The sequence below is a fragment of the Moschus berezovskii genome, chromosome 5 (genome assembly GCF_049115385.1).
Source record: "Moschus berezovskii isolate FMDL1 chromosome 5, NW_MosBer_1.0, whole genome shotgun sequence".
In the NCBI taxonomy this organism is placed as follows: domain Eukaryota; kingdom Metazoa; phylum Chordata; class Mammalia; order Artiodactyla; family Moschidae; genus Moschus; species Moschus berezovskii.
In genome coordinates, this window is record NC_142464.1 from 126,919,376 (window position 1) to 126,944,410 (window position 25,035).

The 25,035-nt window shown below is 42.7% G+C and overlaps 1 protein-coding gene across 1 annotated transcript in view; it reads left to right on the plus strand.

Moving 5' to 3' along the window:
• The window catches only part of LOC148777952 (uncharacterized), a 79,063-nt gene that overhangs the window by 26,813 nt on the left and 27,215 nt on the right, over positions 1-25,035 (plus strand). Inside the window, exon 4 of the mRNA XM_088836646.1 lies at positions 5,336-5,448. Within this exon, the coding sequence (XP_088692772.1) occupies positions 5,336-5,448 (113 nt within the window). The remainder of the gene's footprint in view (positions 1-5,335; positions 5,449-25,035) is intronic.

The window sequence follows — 25,035 nt, forward strand, 5'->3', positions numbered from 1 at the left end:
AATAAGGAGTTCATGATCTGAGCCACAGTCTGCTCCTGGTCTTTTTTTTTTTTCTGACTGTGTAGAGCTTTTCCATCTTCGGCTCATAAGAATATAATCAATCTGATTTCGGTATTGACCATCTGGTGACGTCCACGTGTAGAACTTGTGTTGTGTCAGCTCTTGTGTTGTTGGAAGAGGGTGTTTGCTATGACAAGTGCATTCTCTTGGCAAAACTCTGTTAGCGTTTGCTCTGCTTCATTCTGTACCCCAAGGCCAAATTTACCTGTTACTCCAGGTATCTCTTGACTTCCTAATGTCCTATAATGAGAAGGACATTTTTTTTTTTCTGATGTTAGCTCTAGAAGGTCTTGTAGGTCTTCATAGAACCGTTCAGCTTCTTTGGCATTACTGGTCGGGACATAGACTTCGATTATTGTGATACTGAATGGTTTGCCTTGGAAACGAACAGAGATCATTCTGTTGTTTATGAGATTGCACCCAAGTATTACATTTCGGACTCTCTTGTTGACTATGATGGCTACTCCATTTCGTCTAAGGGATTCTTGCCCACAGTAGTAGATGTAATGGTCATCTGAGTTAAATTCACCCATTCCAGTCCATTTTAGTTTGCTGATTCCTAAAATGTTGATGTTCACTCTTGCCATCTCCTGTTTGACCACTTCTAATTTACTTTGATTCATGGACCTAACATTCTGGTTCCTATAACACTGCTGTTTACAGCATTGGACTTTACTTCCATCACCAGTCACATCCTCAACTGGCCATTGTTTTTGCTTTTGCTCCGTCTCTTCATTCTTCCTGGAGTTATTTTTCTGCTCTTCTATAGTAACATATTGGGCACCTACCAACCTGGGGAGTTCATCACTCACTCTCCTTACCTTTTTGCCGTTTCATACTGTTCATGGGGTTCTGAAAGCAATAATACTGAAGTGGTTTGCCATTCCCTTCTCCAGTGGGCCACATTTTGTCAGAACTCTCCACCATGACCCGTCTGTCTTGGGTGGCCCTACACGGCATGGCTCATAGTTTCATTGAGTTAGACAAGGCTGTGGTCCATGTGATCAGACTGGTTAGTTTTCTGTGATTGTGGTTTTCATTCTGTCTGCCCTCTGATGGATGAGGATAAGAGGTTATAGAAGCTTCCTGATGGGAGAGACTGAGGAGGAAACTGGGTCTGGTTCTGGTGGGCTCAGTAAATCTTTAATCCAATTTTCAGTTGATGGGCAAGGCTGTGTTCCCTCCCTGTTGTTTGACCCGCAACCAAACTATGGTAGGGGTAATGAGGATAATGGTGACCTCCTTCCAAAGGACTTGTGCACGCATTGTTGTATTCAGTGCCCCTGACCCTGCAGCAGGCCACTGTCGACCCACGCCTCTGCCAGAGACTCCTGGACATTCACAGGCAAGTCCGGCTAAGTCTCTTGTGGGGTCACTGCTCCTTTCTCCTGGGTCCTGGTGGGCATGAGGTTTCGTTTGTGCCCTCCAAGAGTCTGTTTCTCCAGTCCTGTGTAAGTTCTGTAGTCAAATCTCACTGGCCTCCAAAGTCAAAATCCCTGGGAATTCTCAGTCCCTTTGCCTGATCCAGAGGTTCAGAAATCTGTTGTTGGTCCTAGAACTTTCTTAACAGTGTGAGAATTTATTTGGTATAATTGTTCTGCAGTTTGTGGGTTGCATGCTTGGCGGCTCTATGGTGGGGTTAGCCCTCCTAGAGAGCTTATACCACAGGCTGTGTGACCCTGGTCTGCTGCACCCAGACACTTACGCCTACAGGGAGGTTGTTGTTTCTTTGCCCTTTGCTCTTCATCTGTTGCCATATTTATCTTAGTTAGAAATAAGTTGGACTAATTCAAAACAACTCTATTTCTATCAAAGTGGAATGCTAATATAAGCAAAACTGCAGGTTCAGAAAAAAAAATAACGTAATATTATTGGAAGCTATTATTGAGGGCTATGGGTCAGGCACAGGGCTAAGCATTTTACGTGTATTAACTCATTTAATCCTGATAACAACCTCATAAGGTATGCACTATTATTATTGTGCTCACAAGAAAACTACATGTAGTTTGGACAGGTCCCCTATCCAAATATTTTGGAATAGATGGAAATTAGCTTTCTGTCTAAAGTTCAAGTGTAGAAGAGACATATGGTGTATTTGGGGACTTTTCAGTTGCCTCAATGGCAAAGAATCCACCTGCCAATGCAGGAGACATGGATTCGATCCCTGGGTCGGGAAGGTCCCCTGAAGAAAGAAATGGCAACCACTCCAGTAGTCATACCTGAGAAATCCCACGGAGAGAGGAGCCTGGTGGGCTGCAATTCATGGGGTTGTGAAAGAGTCAAATATGACTTAGCAAGTAGATGACATCAACAGAGTTTCTTTGACAAGCTATAGAAAGTCACCCTGAGGAGGAAAACTAGCTTCCCTACCAAGCCCTTATTGTAATCAGGATGAATATATTAACATATGTAAAAATGGAGTTTTCAAGAAAAGAAAAACCAAAAAAATCCAAAATGCAGATATAATGTATCCAGTATTTCTGCCAAGAGGCAGTAAATTTAGAAATAAAAAGCAAAATAAAAACATGCAAAAAAAATCCTCAACTATTTGAAATTAAAAAATCAGTCCCCCAAACTCTCTTGGATCAAAGAGAATTAAATATTACGTACTGAAGAAGGTCGACTCAATGGACATGAGTTTGAGGAAGCCCAAGGAGATGAGGAAAGTCAGGAAAGCCTGGCATGCTGCAGTTCATGGGGTTAGGGTTAGGGGTTAGGGGTAGGGGTAGGGGTAGGTTACGGTTTAGGGTTAGGGTTAGTGTTAGGGTTAGGGTTAGGGTCAGGGTTAGGGTCAGGTTTAGGGTTAGGGTTAGGGTCAGGTTTAGGGTTAGGTCAGGTTTAGGGTTAGGGTCACACAGATAGTAGGGAACTCTAACCCTGGGAGACATGGTTGAATAGCCCATGAACACCACAGTTCAAAAGCATCAATTCTTTTTCAGTCAGCTTTCTTTATGGCCCAACTTACATCCATACATGACTACTGGAAAACCCGTAGCTTTGACTAGAATGCCCTTGGTCCTCAAAGTAATGTCTCTGCTTTTTAATACGTTGTCTAGGTTGGTTTAGCTTTTCTTCCAAGTAACAAACATCTTTTAATTATATGGCTGCACTCACCATGTGCAGTGATTTTGGAGTCCAAGAAAATAAAGTCTCTCACTGTTTCCATTGTTTTCCCATCTATTTGCCATGAAGTGATGGGACTGGATGCCATGCTCTTAGGTTTTTGAATGTTGTCTTTTAAGCCTACTTTTCCGCTGTCCTCTTTCACTTTCATCAAGAGGCTCTTTAGTTCCTCTTTGCTTTCTGCCGTAAGGGTGGTGTCGTCTGCATCTCTGAGTTTATTGATATTTCTCCTGGCAGTCTTGATTCCAGCTTATGCTTCATCCAGCCCGGCATTTCTCTTGATGTACTCTTCGTGTAAGTTAAATAAGCAGGGTTCAATATACAGTCTTGACATACTTCTTTCCCAATTTGGAATCAATCCAGTGATCCATGTCCGGTTCTAACTGTTGCTTCTTGACTAGGATAAAGTTTTGCAGGAGGCAGATAAGGTGGTTTCGAATTCCCATCTGCTTAAGAATTTTCCAGTTTGTTGTGATTCGCACATTCAAAGGCTTTAGCATGGTCAATGAAGTAGAAGTAGACGTTTTTCTGGACTTCTCTTGTTTTTTTATGATCCAGCAGATTTTGGCAATTTGATGTCTGGTACCTCTGCCTTTTCTAAATCCAGCTTGAACATCTGGGAGTTCTTGGTTCATGGACTGTTGAAGCCTTGCTTGGAGCATTTTGAGCATTACTTTGCTAGCATGTGAAATCACTGCAGCTGTGTGGTAGTTTGAACATTCTTCGGCATTGCCCTTCTTTGGGATTGGAATGAAAACTGACCTTTTCCAGTCCTGTGGCCACTGCTGAGTTTTCCAAATTTGCTGGCATATTGAGTGCAGCACTTTCACAGCATCATCTTTCAGGATTTCAAATAGCTCAGCTGAAATTCCATCACCTTCACTAGCTTTGTTCATAGTGATGCTTCCTAAGGCCCAGTTGACTTCACACTCTCGGATGTCTGGCTCTAGGTGAGTGATCAAATCATCTGGGTCATTAAGATCTTTGGTTATCTGGGTCATTAAGATCTTTTTTGTACAGTTCTGTCTATTCTTGCTGCCTCTTCTTAATATCTTCTGCTTCCGTTAGGTGTATACCATTTCTGTCCTTTATTGAGCCCATCTTTGCATGAAATGTTCCTTTGGTATCTCTAATTTTTTTTTGCACATATTCGAGTATTTTAACTGGGATGGGTGGAGAATGTTCAGAAGCAGCTAGCCTAGGGATCAGGCAGCATTTACTTCAAGATGCCACTGCATGGTCCCCCAGCTTCCCACTGAGGAGCCTCCTTGTGGGAGTGGGGGTGGGGGGTCGGGAGTGTGGAGGAGGGGGTCGGGAGTGTGGAGGAGGGGTGGGAGGGTGGAAGGACTGCTGTCTGCACGTAAGTCCCCACCCCCGACCATCTTCAGAATTGCTCACTGGTGTAGCAAGCATCCTAATTGGGTTTTCACCTGTGTAACTGGTGGGTTCTTAATGAGCAATGTGAACAGTGACATTGAATGTCCTCAGTCAGGACTAGATACTTACTATGCCACATACAGGTGTAAGAACTGGGGAGGCATGTGCAGCCAGTACCCCTCGGGACAGGGTTCAGACTTGACCCCTCAACTTTCGGGTTCAGCCACTGCTTTAGCATTTCTGAGGGCCCAGTGCTGACTCTAAGGGTTCTGTAATCCAGCCTCCATCTTCCTTTAGCGAGCCCCACACTTAGGATCCTACAGAGCAGGGCCTGCGTGAGTTCTCTGTGGCTTCTCTAACAAACGACCACATGTTGGGTGATTTAAAGCAACAGGAGTTCATCCTCCCCAGTCCTGGAGACCGGACACCTGAGAACAAGATGGTGCAGGGCTGAGGTCCCTCCAGAGACTCCAGGATAGCGTCCTTCCTGCCTTCTCCAGCTTTGGGGCTCCAGGGGTCCCGGGGCTTGTGGCCCCTCCCTCCCATCTCTGCCTCCATCTTCACGAGGCTTCTCGTCTGTCCTCTTTCATCTCTTTTAAGGACTCTGTCATGGATTGAAGGTCAGCCTAACCCTAGATGACCTTACCTTGATATCCTTAACTACATCTACAAAGACCCTTTTCCCAGATACGGCCCTGTTCCCGTGTTCTGGGGGGACACATCTTTTGGGGCCACCATTCACCCCATTATCTGTATATAAAATAACCTTTTTTAGGAGATCACCACAGACCAATATAGATGGGCACAGACAGCGGCCACACACGTGGAGTCTGGAGAGAATGAGGATGCTGGAGTCACCTGGAACGGATCAAGGCCTCACTACATCAGGTGAGGGGAATCACAGGGAAGAGCGGGGCATGGTCCTGTTCAGGCTTCAGAAATACCATGTTGGGTGGGATGTGAGACGCACCGTGAGGACAGGGAGCTTTGTGGGGCCTGATGGAGGGATTAGGCTTGGGCCAGGGCCGTGGGTGTAGAGGGGAATTAGCGTGGGGGTTGGCCATATGCCCTGCAGAAGGAGCTGACAGTCCCTGGGGCACAAGGAACTGGGAACCAAACTTGAGTCCACACACCTGAGTGCAGTGAAGCCAGTCGCCTGACGCCAGTTGCAGTAAAGGAAAGTGCGGCAGTAATTGTAAAGGCACCGATACGTGGAGATGGGTAACTCGTGCTCTAAACCCTGAAATCCCTCAGGGTTTCAGGAAAGCAGTTTTACAGGCCACATGAGGGAGGGGGTCACCGAGTATGTGATTCGCTGGTGCATGATTCTCTGGTTGGTGAGGTAACAGGCGGCTAACCTCACAAATCCTCAGGCACTGGACACCCTGGGGGTGACATGTTCATGCTCATCAAGTAGTTAACTTCTGCCACTCAGTGGGGCTTTTAGCAGCTGTGAAACAACTCCCTGAGTGTGCCTCAGATACTGTTATCTCCATATGTCAGCAAGGAGCTACAGTAGAGGATACTGGAAGGGGTCTGTCCTGGGAGGGCCCCATAGGCTCCTGCACGGTTACACCAGATGTCTGGGCTCAGCAGCTGGAGAAGTTGGGGCTGCCTCCTGGCGTGGGGAGCAGCAGGATCGCAGTCCTTGAGGTGCCTGTTAGCCCCCAGGATGAGATGGGGAGGCCGTGGATGGACAGACGCACCTGCCTGGGAGAGGGGTGCAGGCTGGAAATGTCACTGGACTCATCGCAGGGAGGAAGGGGAAAGGCCAGGAGGGGGCAGGAGGGTTATAGCACCTACATGCAAGTGGTGGTGGTCCTGTTGGACACAACTCAGAGCCACAAGGAGTGGTGGTCAGGGACTCAGCTTCATCCTCTTGTTCTTTGCTTATCTGTAACTTACCAGTCCTGCAGCGAGGAGCCTGGCCTCCACTATTTGCATTTGTCAGCTCTTTTTTCCTCTTCAGATTCCATGTACAGTAGTCTCAGAATTGCTAGCTACTGCACCCTGGAAAGATCTCTATAAAATGAAGCCCAGTGTTTATGTGCAGGCCATTTTGCCTTTTGTGTATCAATTCATTCATTTCCAAAGTCAACACATTTTGCCCCATCTCCTACAGTGAGATGTCTTCTTCGTGCATTTCTAATGTGGTTAGGTTTTGTTGCATTGTGTATTCATTCCTGCGACTCTCCTACACTCTAAATAACTATGCTTGAATAGATTGTTTGATCCCTTGGGCTATACAAATCGATGAGTATAGACAAAGGCCTAGTGACAGGTGTCCATCCTAAAGCATCACAGGGAATACTTCACGCCCTTCAGCAGACGATCTGCTCATCATCTGTGCAGCTCTGCTTTGCCTGGAAGGTCATAACTGAGGTCACACTGTGTGCTGTCTCTCCAGACTGTATCCTTTCACCGAGTGATATGCACGTGAGAGTTAACCCTGCTTTTCAAGGTTTGGAGGTTCATTCCTTACTGCTGATGAGTAATACTCCATTGCATGTGTATGGGAGGAAAAGCAATTTTCATCTGCCCTCCATAATAAAAGACAAATTACCAGGAGAAAAAACAGAAGCATATCTCCTATATGCTTCCCCGGTGGCTTTGTGGTAAAGAATCTGCCTATAATACAGGAGACTTGGGTTTGACCCCTGGGTTGGGAAGATCCCCCTGAGAAGGAAATGGCAACCCACTCCAGGACTCTTGCCTGGAGAATCCCATGGACAGAGGAGCCTGGCGGGCCACAGTCCATGGGGCCGCAAAGAGGCGAACATGACTTAGTGACTAAAACAACAAATAGCTTCTGTATACGGGGAGCTACCATAGAAACCTGAGTCACTTCCTGAAATGCCCAAAGTCGTCACCTTAAATGCCATCTTCAGCTAAAAACAAGACCCTGAGGAATGGGAGAAGCCCGTTATGGAAGGTAATTACACAAAACACAGTAAAGAAGGGTATGATTGTTTATAGATTTAAGTCGGGACCTCTCCATTGATAAGTTACTGGAGTTTTAATTATCCTTTTATTTCTGGTGCAAACAGTTCAATTTAGTTCAGTCTCTCAGTCGTGTCTGACTCTTTGCGACCCCATGAATGGCAGCACACCAGGCATCCCTGTCCATCACCAACTCCTGGAGTTCACTCAAACTCATATCCATTGAGTCGGTGATGCCATCCAGCCATCTCATCCTCTATCGTCCCCTTCTCCTCCTGCTCCCAATCCCTTCCAGCATCAGGGTCTTTTCCAGTGAGTCAACTGTTCGCATGAGGTGCAAACAGGGACAACCCTTAAATGCAGAGATTTCTCTGTTGTCAATGTCCATCACAAAATGGCAATTGCTACTTAGTTTACTAAGAGTCCTCTTTTTTTTTTTCATGGAAGTGGACTTAAGCAATCCTCACAGCAGAGAGGCATATTTTGGGGTGGCATGTTCTACTTGCTTTGACATGGATATACCCCAATTTGATTATGCATTCATCTATTGAAGGATACCCTGATTACTTCAAGCTTTTAACTATTGTGGATAGTGCTGCTGTGCCTAAGTTCATCTTTGTTTGCATTTGGGCATGGATTTTTCAAAGCAGTTTCCTAAATACTGGAAGTACTATTGTTGGATCCTAAGGTGAGGTTTGTTTAGCTTTGGAGAAAACTGCTCAACTGTGTTACAAGGTGGCTGTGCATGCATCCCACCAGCAGTGAGGGAGCGTTCCTGCTATGCCTCAGCCTCCAGCAATTGGTATTGTCATATATTTAGAGTTTAGCAGCCTAATGTGTGTAGTGTGATAGCTCGTGACTTTACTTTGTAATTCCCTAATGGTGTATGATCTTGAGCGTGTTTCTGTCTTGTACTATCTGTATAACTTTTTTTTGTCTGGGTGTCTGTTCAGATCTTTACTTATTGTTTATAGGGTTGTTCAAGAGGTCTTTGTCTATTTTGTGTCCAAAGCCTGTATCAGACATGAATTTTGCAAATATTTTTCTCCCAGTTTGTTACTTGTATTTTAATTTTCTGAATGAGGTCTTTCAGAATAGATATCTTTATTTCTATGAAGTCTACAATATTTTTCTTCAGTGCACTGACAGCTTGTGTGTTAAAGCTCATGAAATACAGGCGAAACCCAGGGTCATGTAGATTTTCTATGTTTATGTCCACAACTTTGGTAGTTTCATAATTTAAATGTGTTAATAAATTTGAGTGAATTTGGAGACTACATTTCATTCTATACAGTTTCAAGTTAATTATTCCTTAATTATTTTGGAGAAGTTTTGGATATTGGCGATGTTTCAGTTTGAATTTCCATAGTTTAATGGACCTAGCAGAACTGTCCTGAGGGGGCGGAGTCTCCGCTTGACTGCGCCTGCGCGAGTGAGGGCGGATAGATCTGCGGTTCTCATTGGCTGGCAGGAGCACGGAGCCCGCCTCCCGCCCCGCCCCCACCCCAAGCGGCGTTCCCGCGCTGACCGACCGCCAGACTGCGTGTGGCTGCCGCCGGGAGTCTGGTCTCCTCAGGACCCACTGGGGCTTCAGCTGCGGGACGTTGTGGGGTTCAGTTCAGGCTGAAGGGAGTCTGGTCTCCTCAGGACCTGCTGGTGCTTCAGCTCTGGGACATTGTGGGGTTCAGTTCAGGGAGACGGGAGTCTGGCTACTGAGGACCCACTGGGGCTTCATCTTTGGTACTTGTGGGGTTCAGTCGAGTCTGACAGGAGTCTAGTTTCCTCAGGACCTGCAAGGAGATGGTGCTGCTGAAGGAAAAGGTGAGGAAAATTGGGAAGAAACTTTATGTGTGTGGCTGTTGCTGAGTGTGTGTCTTCAGAGGACCCAGGACAGTTAGGGCTTGATGTGGAAAGTTGTGGGTTTTTCGTCAGTTTTTGTCTGTGGTATAGAATGGTGTCCAGTGTTGCTCCTTGGTGTGTGGTGTCCATTTTCCCCTGCATGGCTTATTGAGGGGGCTGCCCTTTCCTGGGTGTATGTTCTTAGCTCCTTTCTTGTAAATTGATTACCATGAACCTGCAGACTTATTTCTGGGTCTCTGGTATCTGTGCCTGTTTCTGATACAGTTCCACACATCTTGTGGTGCCTTTAGGTGCGTAATGTAGATTGAAGTCAGGGATGGATGTGCTGCCCGCCTGTTCCCTTTCTCAGGGTCACTTTGGCTCTTCTGGGTCCTTTGTGGTTCCACACAGATGTTAACATTGTTTTTGTTTCTGTGAAAAATGTCAATGAGATGTTGGTAGTGATGGCATGAATGTGTATGTTACTTTGGTTAGAATGGAGGTTTTAACGGTACTGTTAGCCATGAGCATGGGATATCTTTTCATATCTGTTCAGTTTAATTGAGCACTGTGTCTTGCAGTTTTTAACTTGCAGTTGTTTCAAGTCCTTGGTTAAATTTCTAGTTTTGGGGGGATGCAATTGTACAGGGTATTATTTTCTTAATTTTTCTTTCTGATAGTTCATTATTAGTATAGAAAATCACACATGATATTGCAGTTCTACTGATTTATTTTTTGGCCATGCAACTCAGCATGTTGGATCTTTCCAAGGATCAAACCTGGACCCCCTGCAGTGGATGTGCAGAATCTTCACCACTGGACTGCTACGGAAGTCCCTGAATTCACTTTATAGTTCTGACATTGTTTTGGTGTAGTGTTACATGGAAAACTAGAATTCAGACATCTCATTGTTTCAGTTCCATCAGGGCCATCCACAGCACTCAAGGCGTGGTGGCCTACTCTTCCTCTCAATACCATGTGGACTACTATAAGGCAATTAGCATTAATACTTTAGTTGAGTTTGGTCTGGTTAAGTCTTGGAATCTATTGCAATGTTTGATGCCATCTCTGATTTTCTGGCATGTGACGTATATGGTTGTACTGAAAAGTAATTTACTTTCTAGTAAAATTTCAAAAGCTTCAAGTTTAAATAGTGGTACAAAGTTTTCTATATTCACACTGAAAAATGCAATGTGTTTTCCCTAAACAGGGTCACTTTCCCAGGGAACCAGCCCATAACCCCCAAATGGGGGATAGTTATGGTGTCCACATTACAGTCCTATCCATAGGACCACTTCAACTTGCATCAGCTGCCCAAACTTTGTGCAAATGTCTTTCTCCATTCTAATGCACTTTTCTTTTTCTGGGACCACCACTGGGGCTTTCCCTCAGGTCAGAAACTTTCGTGGATTTACAGTGACAAGATGACTATGATCTGCATGGTTTTTTCTGTGTGGCTTCTTTCACTGAGGATGTTTTCAGTGCTTTTCCATGTTATAACCTATATTATTTTTTAATTGTGATTACAAGCATATAACATTTACCATTTGAGTCATTTTAAGTATGTACTTCTATAGCATTAAGTGCACTCACGTTGTAAAAATATCCTCACCATTTATCTCCAGAATCTTTTCCTTTTCCTGAAGTGACACTGTAACCATTAAACACTCACCACCCTCAATCCCTGTCTACCTTATTCTACTTGGAATTTGTCTTATATGGATATCTCGTACTAGTGGAATCATGGGACATTTTTCCTTTTGTGTTGGCCTTGTTTCACTTCAAATAATGACTTGAAGGTTCTTTCACATTAGAGCATGTGTGAGAGTTATCTTGTTTTTAAAGGTTGAATCATATTCCATTGTGTACATACTACACTGTGCTTATCCATTCATCTGTTGAATGCTTGTGTTGCTTCCACCTTTTGGCTACTTTAAATATGGGATATGAATATCTGTTCCAGTTCTTGGTTTTAAATATATTTTGGGTATATTCCCTAGACCGAAATTGATGGATTCTGTGTTAACTCTGTGTTTGTTTTTGAGGAGCCCCCTACTGTTTTCTGCAGCTGTGGCTCTATTTTACTTATGGCATATATTACTGTATACCTTTATATGGCAGAGCAATGCATCTTGTGGATGGATCTACTTTATTTTTGCTTATTCATTCACCTGTTGGTAGACATTTTTGTTGTTTTTACCTTGAGCTGTTGAGAACTGTGCTGCTATGAATATTGGTGTACAACTTTATATTTGAACACCTGTTTTAAATTCTTTGTATGTATGTCTAGGAGTGGAGCTTCTAAAACATATGATAGTTACATTTCTATATTTTTGAGAAAATGCTGAATTTTTTTTTTTTTTTTACTTTTCTATTACTTATATTTGAATGAGATAATTTTTCCCCCTGGACTAAAAGCAGAGATTCCTGTGGGAAACAGGGTGATGGTCCGTGGTAACTTTCTTTCTTTTTTTTTTGTTTTTTGATTTCTTTTTTTTTTATTCCATCTATTTTTTTAATTTATTTATTTTTTCAAAAACAATTTTAGGAATCTTTACTTAAAAACAACCCTATCTTAAAATGGAGTAACTTTGGTTTTATGAGCAGCAAGCGAAGTACAGAAGCAAAAATGCATTACAGGAGCATTAAGTTCTACATTAGGTCACAGCGTCTAATCTGAAATCACACCCGTAATATCATTTTTCAGGATATCTGGGAAATAGTTATTTCCCAGGATGTCTGAACCATAGCTACTCTATTTTGACTTTTAGTTGTAAAAAAAAAAATTTTTTTTAATAGCCAAAGCAGATTTCACCATTAATGACGTCAGTGTTTTTCTAGGTATGAGAAGATGCAAGAATTGGAACTCATAAAACCTTTTTCTGAAAAGATCTGACTATCTGAAGGCCTGTTCTGCCAGTTTTTTTTTTTTTTCAGGGCACAGAGTGCCTCATTCCTGATTTTCACCCTGAACTTCTTTCAGGGGGTGTTGAAGGTCAGCAGCTTGCAATGGTCATGATGTAATCTTTGTAGAGGCAGCTGGCAAGTACCAACTTCCAGTGAGCAGGGTCCCTTCATAGCCACATATCTGACCATGTGACACCATTTCATGGCCATTGTGTCCCGCGGTGCTGGGAAGGCTCATTCCCAGGTCTAGGGAAGTGATGGGCCACTCAGTGTGCTAAAATTGGACCAGGCCTTGCAAGTAGCAAAAGTCTCTGGACCACTGTCTTACTAGCTTCCTGGTCCAGGAAAATATTTCCTCTTGTTGCTTTTTCCCATACCTAGAGTCACATTATTACAATTATTGATCTCATATGGAACTGTCAGTTCAGCATTATAGCACAGGCTCAGTGAAACAAGTGACATAGAAAATAATATAGCCATAGCTAGCAGTTATTAGTAAAATAAGAATTATAAGTGAAGAACTTTCATTAGATAAAGCCTGGTACACCCCAAGTCACCTGACTTCATTCATTAAATGATTATAGTCTGGTGTTAATCTCCTGGTTGTACATTATGGAGCATTCGACCTTTATCTGAAGATTGGTTACTGAGATAAGCCTTAGAAACTAATCTAGAAATGCTGAAGTTTTACACACATTGATTGCACCATTTTACATCACCACAAGTAAAGTTTGAGTTCCAATTTCTGTACATTTTGCCAACATTTGTTATTTGTCTTTATTGTTGATTTTCCCCATGTCCATCCTGTGTGCCTTATTAAGGAGGAAGTCATAATGCAGGACCCATACTTGAGGAGAGGGAAGTTAGCTTCACATACTTGATGGACAGCCAAGTGTCTGTATCATTTGTTTAGACTCTTTCTGCATAGAGATATTTATTCAACACTATTCATAAAACCTATGCAAATTTTTTTTAAACCAGTTTGGACACATGAAAATTATTTTAAACTTGTGGTTATAATCCAGCACTACATTATTAGACTGCTTAGTTTTATTCTTGCTTTGGCTATTGAGAGCCTTTTCCATGCTCTCCTGTTTTTATTTTACATAATTCAGCTTTTTGGGGGTTTTTGGTACTTCTTTCTCATATTTTAAGATTATCTTGCTTTACATATTTACTGTCTTAGTCCTAGTATCAGCCACATATTTAAAGAGCCCTTGTTCCTTTTTATTAGAGAATGGTAATAAAAACTTCCATGTGGGAACTTACTATTCTCAGTAGACAGTGCATGAAAATACATATGCATGTATCCCAGACTATGCATACACACAGTTATGAAGATTTTCACAGGGAGCTATGTGTTTAAAGAGAGTTTATAATTATGTCTCCAACCTGATCTGTTATGACACAGGTATTGTAACCTTCTCCCTTTGTCTGCCTGTAACTTCCCACTCCGGTGGTAAGAAACCTGGCTTCCACTACTTGTCATTTATCAAATTCAGTGCTTGTTCCATTCGATGACTGATACAGTAGTTTCAGTCCTGTTAGCTACAACCTCCCATAGGAAAGAACTTACAGAGTCCATTGTTTACGCATGGTACATTTTTCCTTTGGCCTGCAGGTTTCATTCCTTGCCACAGTGAACTTAGGTCAGCTCATTTTGTCCTACCACTAAGAGTGGGTTTTTTCTTTTTCTTCTTTTTTAAAAATATCTCTTGGCTGTGCTATATGGCATGTGGGATTTTAGGTCCCTGACCAGGAATTCAACCCCCCTTTCCTGCATTGGCACTGTGGAGTCTTAATCACTGGACCACGAGGGAAGTCCTGAAGTTTTTCATACATTTCTCAATCAGTTAGATTCTTTGTTAAATTCTGCATTCCAATCTTTGACACTCCCATACCATAAATAAATAAATGTGAATAGGTAATAATTTACTTGTTGGGTTCTAAAAAGAAAAATATATGTGCTTAGACAAATGCATAGTGGCAGGTATTCATCACTGCAATACCATATGAAATATTTCAACCACATATTCCATAAACTGTTTATCATGTTTGGTTTGCCTTTTCTAGAATGTCTTATAAGTTTGTACAGTGTGTAGCACTTGAGGCTGGATTCCTTCACTTAGTAATGTGTTAGATTCATGCTTTTTTAATAAATGGGTTGGTGGTTCATTCCTTTGTATCTCTGAATACTATTGTGTTGCATTATATGAGAGGAAAGATAGTTTTCTCTCTATCCTTTGATGTTCTTCATTGAGATCCTCATAATGAAAGGGAGATAAACTGGAGAAAAACAATCGAAGGTTTAATATATGCCACGCATTCGTGTAGACTTGAAAGATACCTGGGAAAACTGAGTCACTTCCTGAAATGGTGCAAGTTCAGTTCAGTTCAATCACTCAGTGGAGACCAACTGTTTACAACCCCATGGACTGCAGCACACCAGGCTTCACTGTCCATCCCCAACTCCCAGAGCTGGCTCAGACTCATGTCCATTGAGTCAGTGATGCCATCCAACCATCTGATCCTCTGTTGTCCCCTTCTCCTGCCTTCAATCTTTCCCAACATCAGGGTTTTTTCAGATGAGTCAATTCTTCGCATCAGGTGGCCAATGTGTTGGAGTTTCAGCTTTAGCATCTGTCATTCCAATGAATACTCAGGACTGATTTCCTTTCGGATGGACTGGTTGGATCTCCTTGCAGTCCAGGGGACTCTCAAGAGTCTTCTCCAACACCACAGTTCAAAAGCATCAATTCTTCAGTGCTCAGCTTTCTTTATAGTCCAACTCTCACATCCATCCATGACTACTGGAAAAACCATAGCTTTGACTAGACAGACCTTTGTTGGCAAAATAATGTCTCTGCTTTTTAATACGCTGTCTAGGTTGGTCATAACTTTTCTACCAAGGAGCAAGACTCTTTGAATTTCATGGCTGCAGTCATGAAGTTTTGGAGCCCAGAAAAATAAAGTCTCTCACTGTTTCCATTGCTTCCCCATCTATTTGCAATGAAGTGATGGGACCAGATGACATGATCTTATTTTTCTGAATGTTGAGTTTTAAGCCTACTTTTTCACTCTCCTCTTTCACTTTCATCAAGAGGTTTTTCAGTTCCTCTTCACTTTCTGCCATAAGGGTGGTGTCATCTGTGTATCTGAGGTTATTGATATTTCTCCCAGCAATCTTGATTCCAGCTTGTCTTTCATCGAGCCCAGCATTTCCCGTAATGTACTCTGCATATAAGTTAAATAAACAGGGTAGCAATATACAGTCTTGATGTACTCCTTTCCCGATTTGGAACCAGTCCCTTGTTCCTTTGTCCGATTCTAACTGTTGCTTCTTGACCTTCATACATATTTCTCAGGAGGCAGGTCAGGTGGTCTGGTATTTCCATCTGTTTAAGAATTTTCCACAGTTTGTTGTGATCTACAAGTCAAAGGCTTTGGCATAATCAATAAAGCAGAAGTAGATGTTTTTCTGGAATTCTGTTATTTTTTCTATGATCCAGCAGATGTTGGCAATTAGATCTCTGGTTCCTCTTCCTTTTCTAAATCCAGCTTGAACATCTGGACATTCGTGGTTCACATACTGTTTAAGCCTGGCTTAGATAATTTTGAGCATTACTTTACTAGTGGGTGAGATGAGTACAATTGCACGGTAGTTTGAACATAGGTTGGGAAGATCCCCTGGAGAAGGAAATGGCAACCCACTCCAGTATCTTTGCCTGGAAAATCTCATGGACAGAGGAGCTTGGTGGGCTGCAGTCCATAGGGTCGCAAAGAGTCGGGCACGACTGAGCGAGTAACACTTACTTACTTACTTACTTGAACATTCTTTGGCATTGCCCTTCTTTGGGATTGGAATGAAAACTGAACTTTTCTAGTCCCTTGGCCACTGCTGAGTTTTCCAAATCTGCTGGCATATAGAGTGCAGCACTTTCATACCATCATCTTTTAGGATTTGAAATAGTTCAATCGGAATTGCATCACCTCCAGTAGCTTTGTTTGTAGTTATGCTTCCTAGGGCCTCCTTGACTTCATTTCCAGGATGTCTGGCTCTAGGTGAGTGATCACACCATCGTGGTTATCTGGGTCATGAAGACCTTTTTTGTATGGTTCTTCTGTGTATTTTTAATATCTTCTGCTTCTGTTAGGTTCATACCATTTCTGTCCTTTATTGTGCCCATCTTTGCATGAAATGTTCCCTTGGTATCTCTTATTTTCTTGAAGAGGTCTGAGGTCTTTCCCATTCTATTGTTTTCCTTTATTTCTTTGCATTGATCACTGAGGAAGGCTTTCTTTCCTTGCTATTCTTTGGAACCCTGCATTCCAGTGGGTATATCTTTCCTTTCTCCTTTGCCTTTAGCTTCTCTGCTTTCCTCAGCTATTTGTAAGACCGCCTCAGACAACCATTTCGCCTTTTTCCATTTTTTCTTCTTGGGGGTGGTCTTGATCACTGCCTCCTGTACAATGTCACGAACTTCCATTCATAGTTCTTCAGGCACTCTGTCTATCAGATCTAATGCCTTAAATCTGTTTGTCACTTCCACTGGATAGTCATAAGGGATTTGATGTAGGTCATACCTGAATGTTCTAGTGATCTCCCCTACTTTCTTCAATTTAAGTCTGAAGTTTGCAGTAAGGAATTCATGATCTGGGCTCCAGTCAGCTCCCATTCTTGTTTTTGCTGACTCTATAGAGCTTCTCCATGTTTGGCTGCAAAGAATATAATCGATCTGATTTTGGTGTTGACCATCTGGAGATGTCATCATCCAATTCCTGTCCCAGAGAGGGACACAACCTTACCGATGGAGATAGCCTTAATAAATGTGAATCTGCTTCATAAAATGGTGTTTTTCCTTGGTTTTCCAGGATTCTCCTGGTGCTGCTGTTTTTAAACAAATCTGTCCAGAATAACCCTTTTGTCAGAGGCTCATGTTTCGGGTGTGCTGTACTGTGCTCCCCTTGACACGTCTGTGTCCTGAGTTACTTATGAATGCATCAGCGGAAGGACATCCTGATATCTTTAAGTGTTTAGCTATCATGAATAGAGCTCTCGTACACTACTTGATGCTAGTTTTTATTTCACAGTTTTGCTAAGCACTTGTCTAAATACAAGAGGTACACTTCTTGGATCCTGAGGCGAGACTGTTTAGATTTGGAGAAAAGTGCCAAACCATCTTCCAAAGTTGACTGGACATGCATTCCACCAGCATCTGAGTGTACTCTTGTATGCTTATTTACTATCTATCTTCTTTGGCCAGGTGTGTATTTCAATCTTTACCAAATTTTAAAGAGGTCGTTTGGTATAATTTGAGTCAGATCCTTTTTCAGATAAATGTGTTTTGGAAATGGCACTAGTGGTAAAGAACCCACTTGCAAATACAGGAGACTTAAGAGATGTGGGTCTGACCCCTTGGCTGGGAGGATCTCCTGGAGGAGGGTGTGGCAACCCACTCCAGTATTCTTGCCTGGAGAATCCCACGGACAGAGAAGCCTGGCAGGTTACAGTTCATAGGGTCACAAAGAGTCAGACATGACTGAAGTAACTCAGCATATATACAGTGTGTGCTTTGTCTTTTGGTTTTCTGAATAAGGTCTTCCATAGAGTAGAAATTTTTAATTTTATAAAGTCTACATTATTTTTTCTTTTGTTGACAGGCTTTTTTTTTGAGTTATTTTTTATTTTTATTTTTAGCTGCACTGGGTCTTTGTTCTGCATGGGCTTTTTCTAGTTGTGGACATGGGGCTACTCCTAGTTACAGTATGTGGGCCTCCCTTGGGAAATGGCCTCTCTTGCTGTGGCGCAAGGGCTTCTAGGCCCTTGGGCTCAGTAGAAAATATTTTTAAAATATTTTTCCTGATGCATGAGCATAGGATATTTTTCTTTTCTATTTTCAATTTATCAGTGTCCTATAGTTTTCTGATTATAGGTCTTTTATGTCTTTAGTTAAATTTATTCCTAGTTTTTTTCTTGAATTGTGAATGGGATTGTTTTCTTATTCTTTTTGATAGTTTGTTATTCGTGTATAGAAACAAAATTGATTTGTGTGTATTCCATTTTTTGTGCTGAATTTATCTTTTAAATAATGTAAAAGATTGTGAAACTTTTAAAATAATGTAAAAAAACTTTTAAAATAATGTAAAAGATTGTGAAACTAAAATCTCACTGTTTCTCCTGCAATCCAGATCATCCACAGGAACCACGACTTAGTGGCTACTAACACCCTCTTCCCACGATGCCTCTTAATACTAATACCATATGGACTCCTCCAAGGGAAATAAGTGTCACAACTTTGGTTGAACTTGGTCTGGTAACTCTTGGCTTCTATAACAAAATCTGATGCCTGTCTTATCTGATGTCTTGAATGGTATTGTCATGGTTGTTTTGAAAAGTAACTCACTTTCCACTAATTTTAAAATGTACAGAAAGCTTTTAATAATGGCAAAAAGTACTCATATTTTCAAATTCACACAAAATGTTCAGTGTGTTTTACCCAAAACAGTGACACTCTCCTGAGGATCCAACACCTAGCCCCCACGAGGAAATCATGACTTGTGTGTCATAGTTTAATACACAGGCTCACTTCCACTTTTACCTGCTGCCCCAACTGTGTGAAGAAACCTTTTTCCATCCTGATCCAGTTTTCTTTTCCTGGAACCAGTACTGAGTTTTCCTCTCATTTGGACAGCCTTGATGGATTTAAACACAGAAGATGAGTATGGGATCTGGGTGGCCTTTTATGGTATGGCTTTTCTCACTAAGGATGTTTTTAATATTCATTATTGTTGTAACAATTACGACCACACTTTTTTTCTCATTGTCATTAAAAATACAAAACGTGGCATTAGCCATTTAATTCATTTTAAGTTTGCAGTTTTGTGATATTAATTACTTTCATGTAGCTGCACAAACAAGTTGAATAATGTATGTACCTCGTGTGTGCATGGGAGATACTTAAATATATGTATGAAGTGAAGTGGAGTCGCTCAGTCGTGTCCGACTCTTTGCGACCCCATGGACTGCATGTGTGTATATATATAAACACACACACCACAGCCACACACACGTCTTTATCCATTCGTCAGTTGTTGGACAGGTAGGTTCACATCTTTGCTGTTGTGAACAGTGCTGCTGTGAACACAGTGGTGAATGTGTCTTTTCGAATTATAGCTTTGTCTGGATATATGCCCAGGAGTGAGATTGCTAATTCATATGACAACTTTTTAGTTTTTTGAGGCGCCTCCATACCGTTTTCCACAGTGGCTGCATCAGTTCCCACCCACAGTGTAGGAGATTTCGTTTTCTCCACCCCCTCACCAGCATTTGCTATTTGTAGACATTTTATCGATGCCATTCTGACGACTATGAGGCGATACCTCACTGTGGTTTTGATTTGCATTGCTTTAATGATTAGCAGGGTGAAGTGTCTTTTTATATGCCTGTTGATCATCTCTATGTCTTCTTTGGAGAAATACCTATTTAGGCCTGCCCTTTTGAAAAAAAATTTTTTTTTTTGAGATGCACGTGCTGTTTGTGTATTTTGGAAATCAGACCTTTTTGGTGGCATCGTTTGCAAATATTTTTCCCCAACAATTAGTACAGGTGCTGGGACAACCAGATCCCACATGCAAAAGAACAAAGTTGGACCCCTACTTCCCTCGCTATACAAAATCAACTCAAAATGCATCAAAGGCCTAGATGTAAGAACCAAAGTTATTCACACCATGGAAGAAAACATATGAGAAAAACTTCATGACTTGGATTTGGCCGTGATTTCTTAGATCTGCTACCAAAACCACAAACAACAGAGGACAAAAGAGATGAATCAGACTTCTTCACAACAAAAGTTGTGCAAAAAAGGAGTCAGGGAAAAGATCCGCCACCAAAATGGCACAAGATGTTTTGCAGATCATGTACCTGATAAAGGTCTGTAGCCTACAAGCCGAGACCCTGCTGGCCCAGTGGGGTGCCCGTGGGGCCCCTCCCGTCCCAGGTGATAAGGGGGTTTCAGGCCCACAGCACCCTTGGGCTGGACACTGGTCGTCCTCAGCACCCTCAAGGAGTGAGTGCTGGATGGTTTTGAGCCCCGCTCCTTCTCATCACTGCCCTCAAGACTGGAGGCTTCAACATGTCTCCAGAAGAACACAGAGTCTTTGCAAGTCTTTGAGAACCAAGGGATCATCCTTCACTTCGTGAAAAGTGCATCTTACTTCATCGCAGTGACCTTTTCCAGTGTGGCCCCCGTGGTGTTCTCCCACCTTCTCCATCTCTCTGGAAGTGGCCAGGACAGTTCGAGGGTCTCCAGTCCCCGCACCAGGTGACGAGGCCAGTGGTGTCAGGTCCTGGTGGTCCTTGCTTTCACTGGATACTAACTCAGACTCGCAGGTTGACTTTGAACGTGGACGCCCCTGCTTATCCATCAAGAATTCTCATCTCTGCACCTTCTCTTTTCCTCTTGCTTTTCAGTCTCAGATTTACCTGACATCGCCACTCACTGTTCCTGAAGAGCCCAGAGATTTCTCCTGAAGGACAGGTTCTGAAAGATTCATAGGGATAAATAAAGAATGCAGATGATTCCTACCTCGTGCTGATGCCTCGAGGGTGATGAGAGTGAGTGTTTTCTCATGAGAACTGTAAAACCCTCCAAGTGATAGATCACTGGGGGCATCCTTTGTCTTCTTGCTCATTCTAATAATGTTGTTCCTGAATTATAATTCAATCAAAATTTATCTTATAAATATGCCAATATCTTATAAATATCCATTTAAAAATGTTACTGAAGTAATTCCAAGGGATTTACAACAAATAGGGACACAGAACCTGAGGTCGGACACTGGCTGAGAGAGTCCCACCCTGAGCCACTGTCCCTTGGAGGGTGGAATGGCCATGACCATCCTCCGGTAGGTAAGCCTCCTCAGGTGCATCCTATGTGGGACCACTGCATGACAGAATCTTAGATTGGCCAATGGCTGGCAGCTGGCGAGAGATGAGGGAAACAGAAAGCTGCCCAGCAGCCTGGGACAACTCCTGGGCAAGGACTTAGTAAGGGTCCGCGTCAGGCCATTCGTTAGAGCCAGCATCAGGGCCTTAGACACAGTGTCAGGATCTCAGAGATAACTTGATGGCCTTAGCAAGAGTCAGTTAAGGCTGTTCATTAGGGACACTTTGCAGACTTTATCAGGGACATATTCAGGGCCTTGGTTATGGACAGAATCAGAGGGATATTTGGTGACAGCATAGACTATGAGGGACCTAGACCTAAGCTAGGGAGAGTGTCAAGGCTTCAGGTAAGGTTGTTCCTTAGGGATATCTCAGGGCTTTCACTAGGACCAGCGTCAGGGCTGTAGTTAGAACCAGTGTCAGGGCATTAGTTAGTGACAAAACCAGGGTGTTACTTAGGGGAAAAGTCAGGTCATTATTATTGACAGTGTCAGGGCCTTTGTGAGGAGGAGCTTCTTGACCTTACAAAGGAATAGGATCAGAGAAATAGGACCATTCTCAGGTTTTGAGTTAGGGCCACAATTAGGGTGTTATATAGGGAAAGAATTAGGTTGTTAATGACAGTGTCTGGGCCTTAGATAGAGTCATCATCAAGACCTTAGTTAGGAAGAGCTTCAGTCAGTTCAGTTGCTCAGTCGTGTCCACCACTTTGTGACCCCATGGACTGCAGCAGGCCAGGCTTCCCTGTCCATCACCAGCTCCCAGAGCTTGCCCAAACTCATGTCCATTGAGTCAATGATGCCAATCAGCCATCTCATCCTCTATCATCCCCTTCTCCTCCTGCCTTCAATCTTTCCCAGCATTAGGGTCTTTTCAAATGAGTCAGTTCTTTGCAACTGATGGCCAAAGTATTGGAGCTTCAGCTTCAGCATCTGTCCTTCCAATGACTATTCAGGACTGATTCCCTTTAGGATGGACTGGTTGGATCTCCTTGCAGTCCAAGGGACTCTCAAGAGTCTTCTCCAGCACCACAGTTCAAAAGCATCAATTTTTCAGTGCTCAGTTTTCTTTATGGTGCAACTCTCACATCCATACATGACCACTGGAAAAACCATAGCTTTGACTAGATGGACCTTGGTCAGCAAAGTAACGTCTCTGCTTTTTAATATGCTGTCTAGTTTGGTCATAGCTTTTCTTCCAAGGAGCAAGCATCTTTGAATTTCATGGCTGCAGTCACCATGTGTAGTAATTTTGGAGCCCAAGAAAATAAAGTCTCTCACTGCTTCCATTGTCTCCCCGTCTATTTGCCATGAAGTGATGGTACCAGATGCCATGATCTTATTTTTCTGAATGTTGAGTTTTAAGCCAACTTTTTCACTCTCCTCTTTCACATTCATCAAAAGGCTCTTTAGCTCTTCTTCGCTTTCTGCCATAAGGCTGGTGTCGTTGTGTATCTGAGGTTATTGTTATTTCTCCCAGCAATCTTGATTCCAGCTTGTGCTTCATCCAGCCTGACATTTCGCATGATATACTCTGCATATAAGTTAAATAAGCCGGGTGATGATATCCAGCCTTGACATATTCCTTTCCTGATTTGGAACCAGTCTGTTGTTCCATGTCCAGTTGTAACTGTTGATTCTTGACCTGCATACAGATTTCTTAAGAGGCAGGTCAGGTGGTCTGGTATTCCCATCTGTTTAAGAGTTTTCCACAGTTTGTTGTGATCCACACAGTCAAAGGCTTTGGTGTAATCAATAAAGCAGAAGTAGATATATTTCTGGAACTCTCTTTTTTGATGATCCAACAGATGTTGGCAATTTGATCTCTGGTTCCTCTACCTTTTCCAAATTCAGCTTGAACATCTAGACATTCATGGTTCACGTACTGTTGAAGCCTGGCTTTGAGAATTTTGAGCATTACTTTGCTAGCATGTGAGATGAGTGCAATTGTGATGGAATTCCAGCTGAGCTATTTCAAATCCTAAAAGATGATACTGTGAAAGTGCTGCATTCAGTATGTCAGCAAATTTGGAAAACTCAGCAGTGGTCGCAGGACTGGAAAAGGTCAGTTTTCATTCCAGTCCCAAAGAAAGGCAATACCAAAGAATGCTCAAACTGCCACAAAGAACTGGACACGACTGAGCGACTGAACTGAACTTCACATTCTTTGGCATTTGCCACCTCTTCTTAATGTCTTCTGCTTCTGTTGGGTCCATACCATTTCTGTCCTTTATTGTGCCCATTTTTGCATGAAATATTCCTTTGGTATTTCTAACTTTCTTGAAGAGATCTCTAGTCTTTCCCATTCTTTTGTTTTCCTCTATTTCTTTGCATTCATCACCAAGGAAGTCTTTCTTATCTCTTCTTTATATTCTTTGCATTTAAATGGGTATATCTTTCCTTTCTCCTTTGCCTTTAGCTTCTCTTCTTTTCTCAGCTACTTGTAAGGCCTCCTCAGACAACCGTTTTGCCTTTTTGCATTTCTTTTTCTTGGGAATGGTCTTGATCACTGCCTTCTGTATAACGTCATGAGCCCCTGGCCATAGTTCTTCAGGCACTCTGTCTATCAGATCTAATCCCTTGAATCTATTTCTCACTTCCACTGGATAATCATAAGGGATTTGATGTAGGTCATACCTGAATGGTCTAGTGGTTTTTCCCTACTTTCTTAAATTTAAGTTTGAATTTGGCAATAGGGAGTTTATGATCTGAGCCACAGTCAGCTCCCATTCTTGTTTTTGCTGACTGTATAGAGCTTCTCCATCTTTGGCTGCAAAGGATATAATCCATCTTATTTTGGTGTTGACCGTCTGGTAATGTCCCTATGTAGAGTCTTCTCTTGTGTTGTTGGAAGAGGGTTTTTGCTATGACCAATGTGTTCTCTTGGCAAAACTCTGTTGGCAGGGCAAAGGATAACAGGAAGAGCATCAGGGACTCAGATTCAGCAGCAGGACATTAGTTAGGGCCAACAACAGGGCCTTAATTAGGGACAGTGTTAGAAACTCAGAGATAACTTCATGGCCTGAGTAAGAGATAGTTCAGGCTGCTAGATGCACTTCAGTGACTTTCTGAGGGACACAGTCAGGGCCTTACTAATAGGATCAGGGTGTTATTTTGTGACAGCTTAGGCTATAAGGGGCAGTATCATGGCCTCAATTAGGGGCAGTGTCAGAGTTAGGGATGGGCTTAGGGCCTTCCTGAACTATAGTTCAGGCCTTAGCTAGGGAAGTGTCTGGGGCTTAGCTAAAGACAGTTTCAAGGCTTCAGATAGAGATAACCCGAGGGCCTTAAAGAAGTTCAGGCTGTTACTTAGCAGCATCTCAGGACCTTAATAGGGCTAGCGTTGGGTTCATAGCTATGACCAGTGTCAGGGTTTCAGTTAGGGACAGCGTCAGAGACCTACTTCAGTACATATTCAGGGCCTTAGTTATGGATAGGATCATGCAAAAGTAGGGATATTGGGGGCTATTAGGGACACCATCAGGGCATTAGGAAGAGTCTCAGGGTGTTCTTTAGAGGCAAAATGAGGATGTTAGTTAGTGAAAGAGTCAGAAAATTGGTTTCAGACAGTATCAGCCCCTCAGGTAGAGACTTCTTCAAGGCCTTAGTGCCTTGAAGTGAGGGAGTGCATCAGGAGTGCATCTTCAGTTCCAGAGAGAGGGAGTGCATCAGGCCGTCACGTAAATACAGAGTTAAGGGCTTAACTAGGGAGACTGTCAGGGCCTCAGAGAAAACTTGCAGACCTTAGTAAAAGACACTTTAGACCATTTGTCCCAGGGGTATTGTCAGGGTGTTCGTTACAACCAGCATCAGGGCCTGAGTTAGGGAGAGAGTTAAGAGGACAGA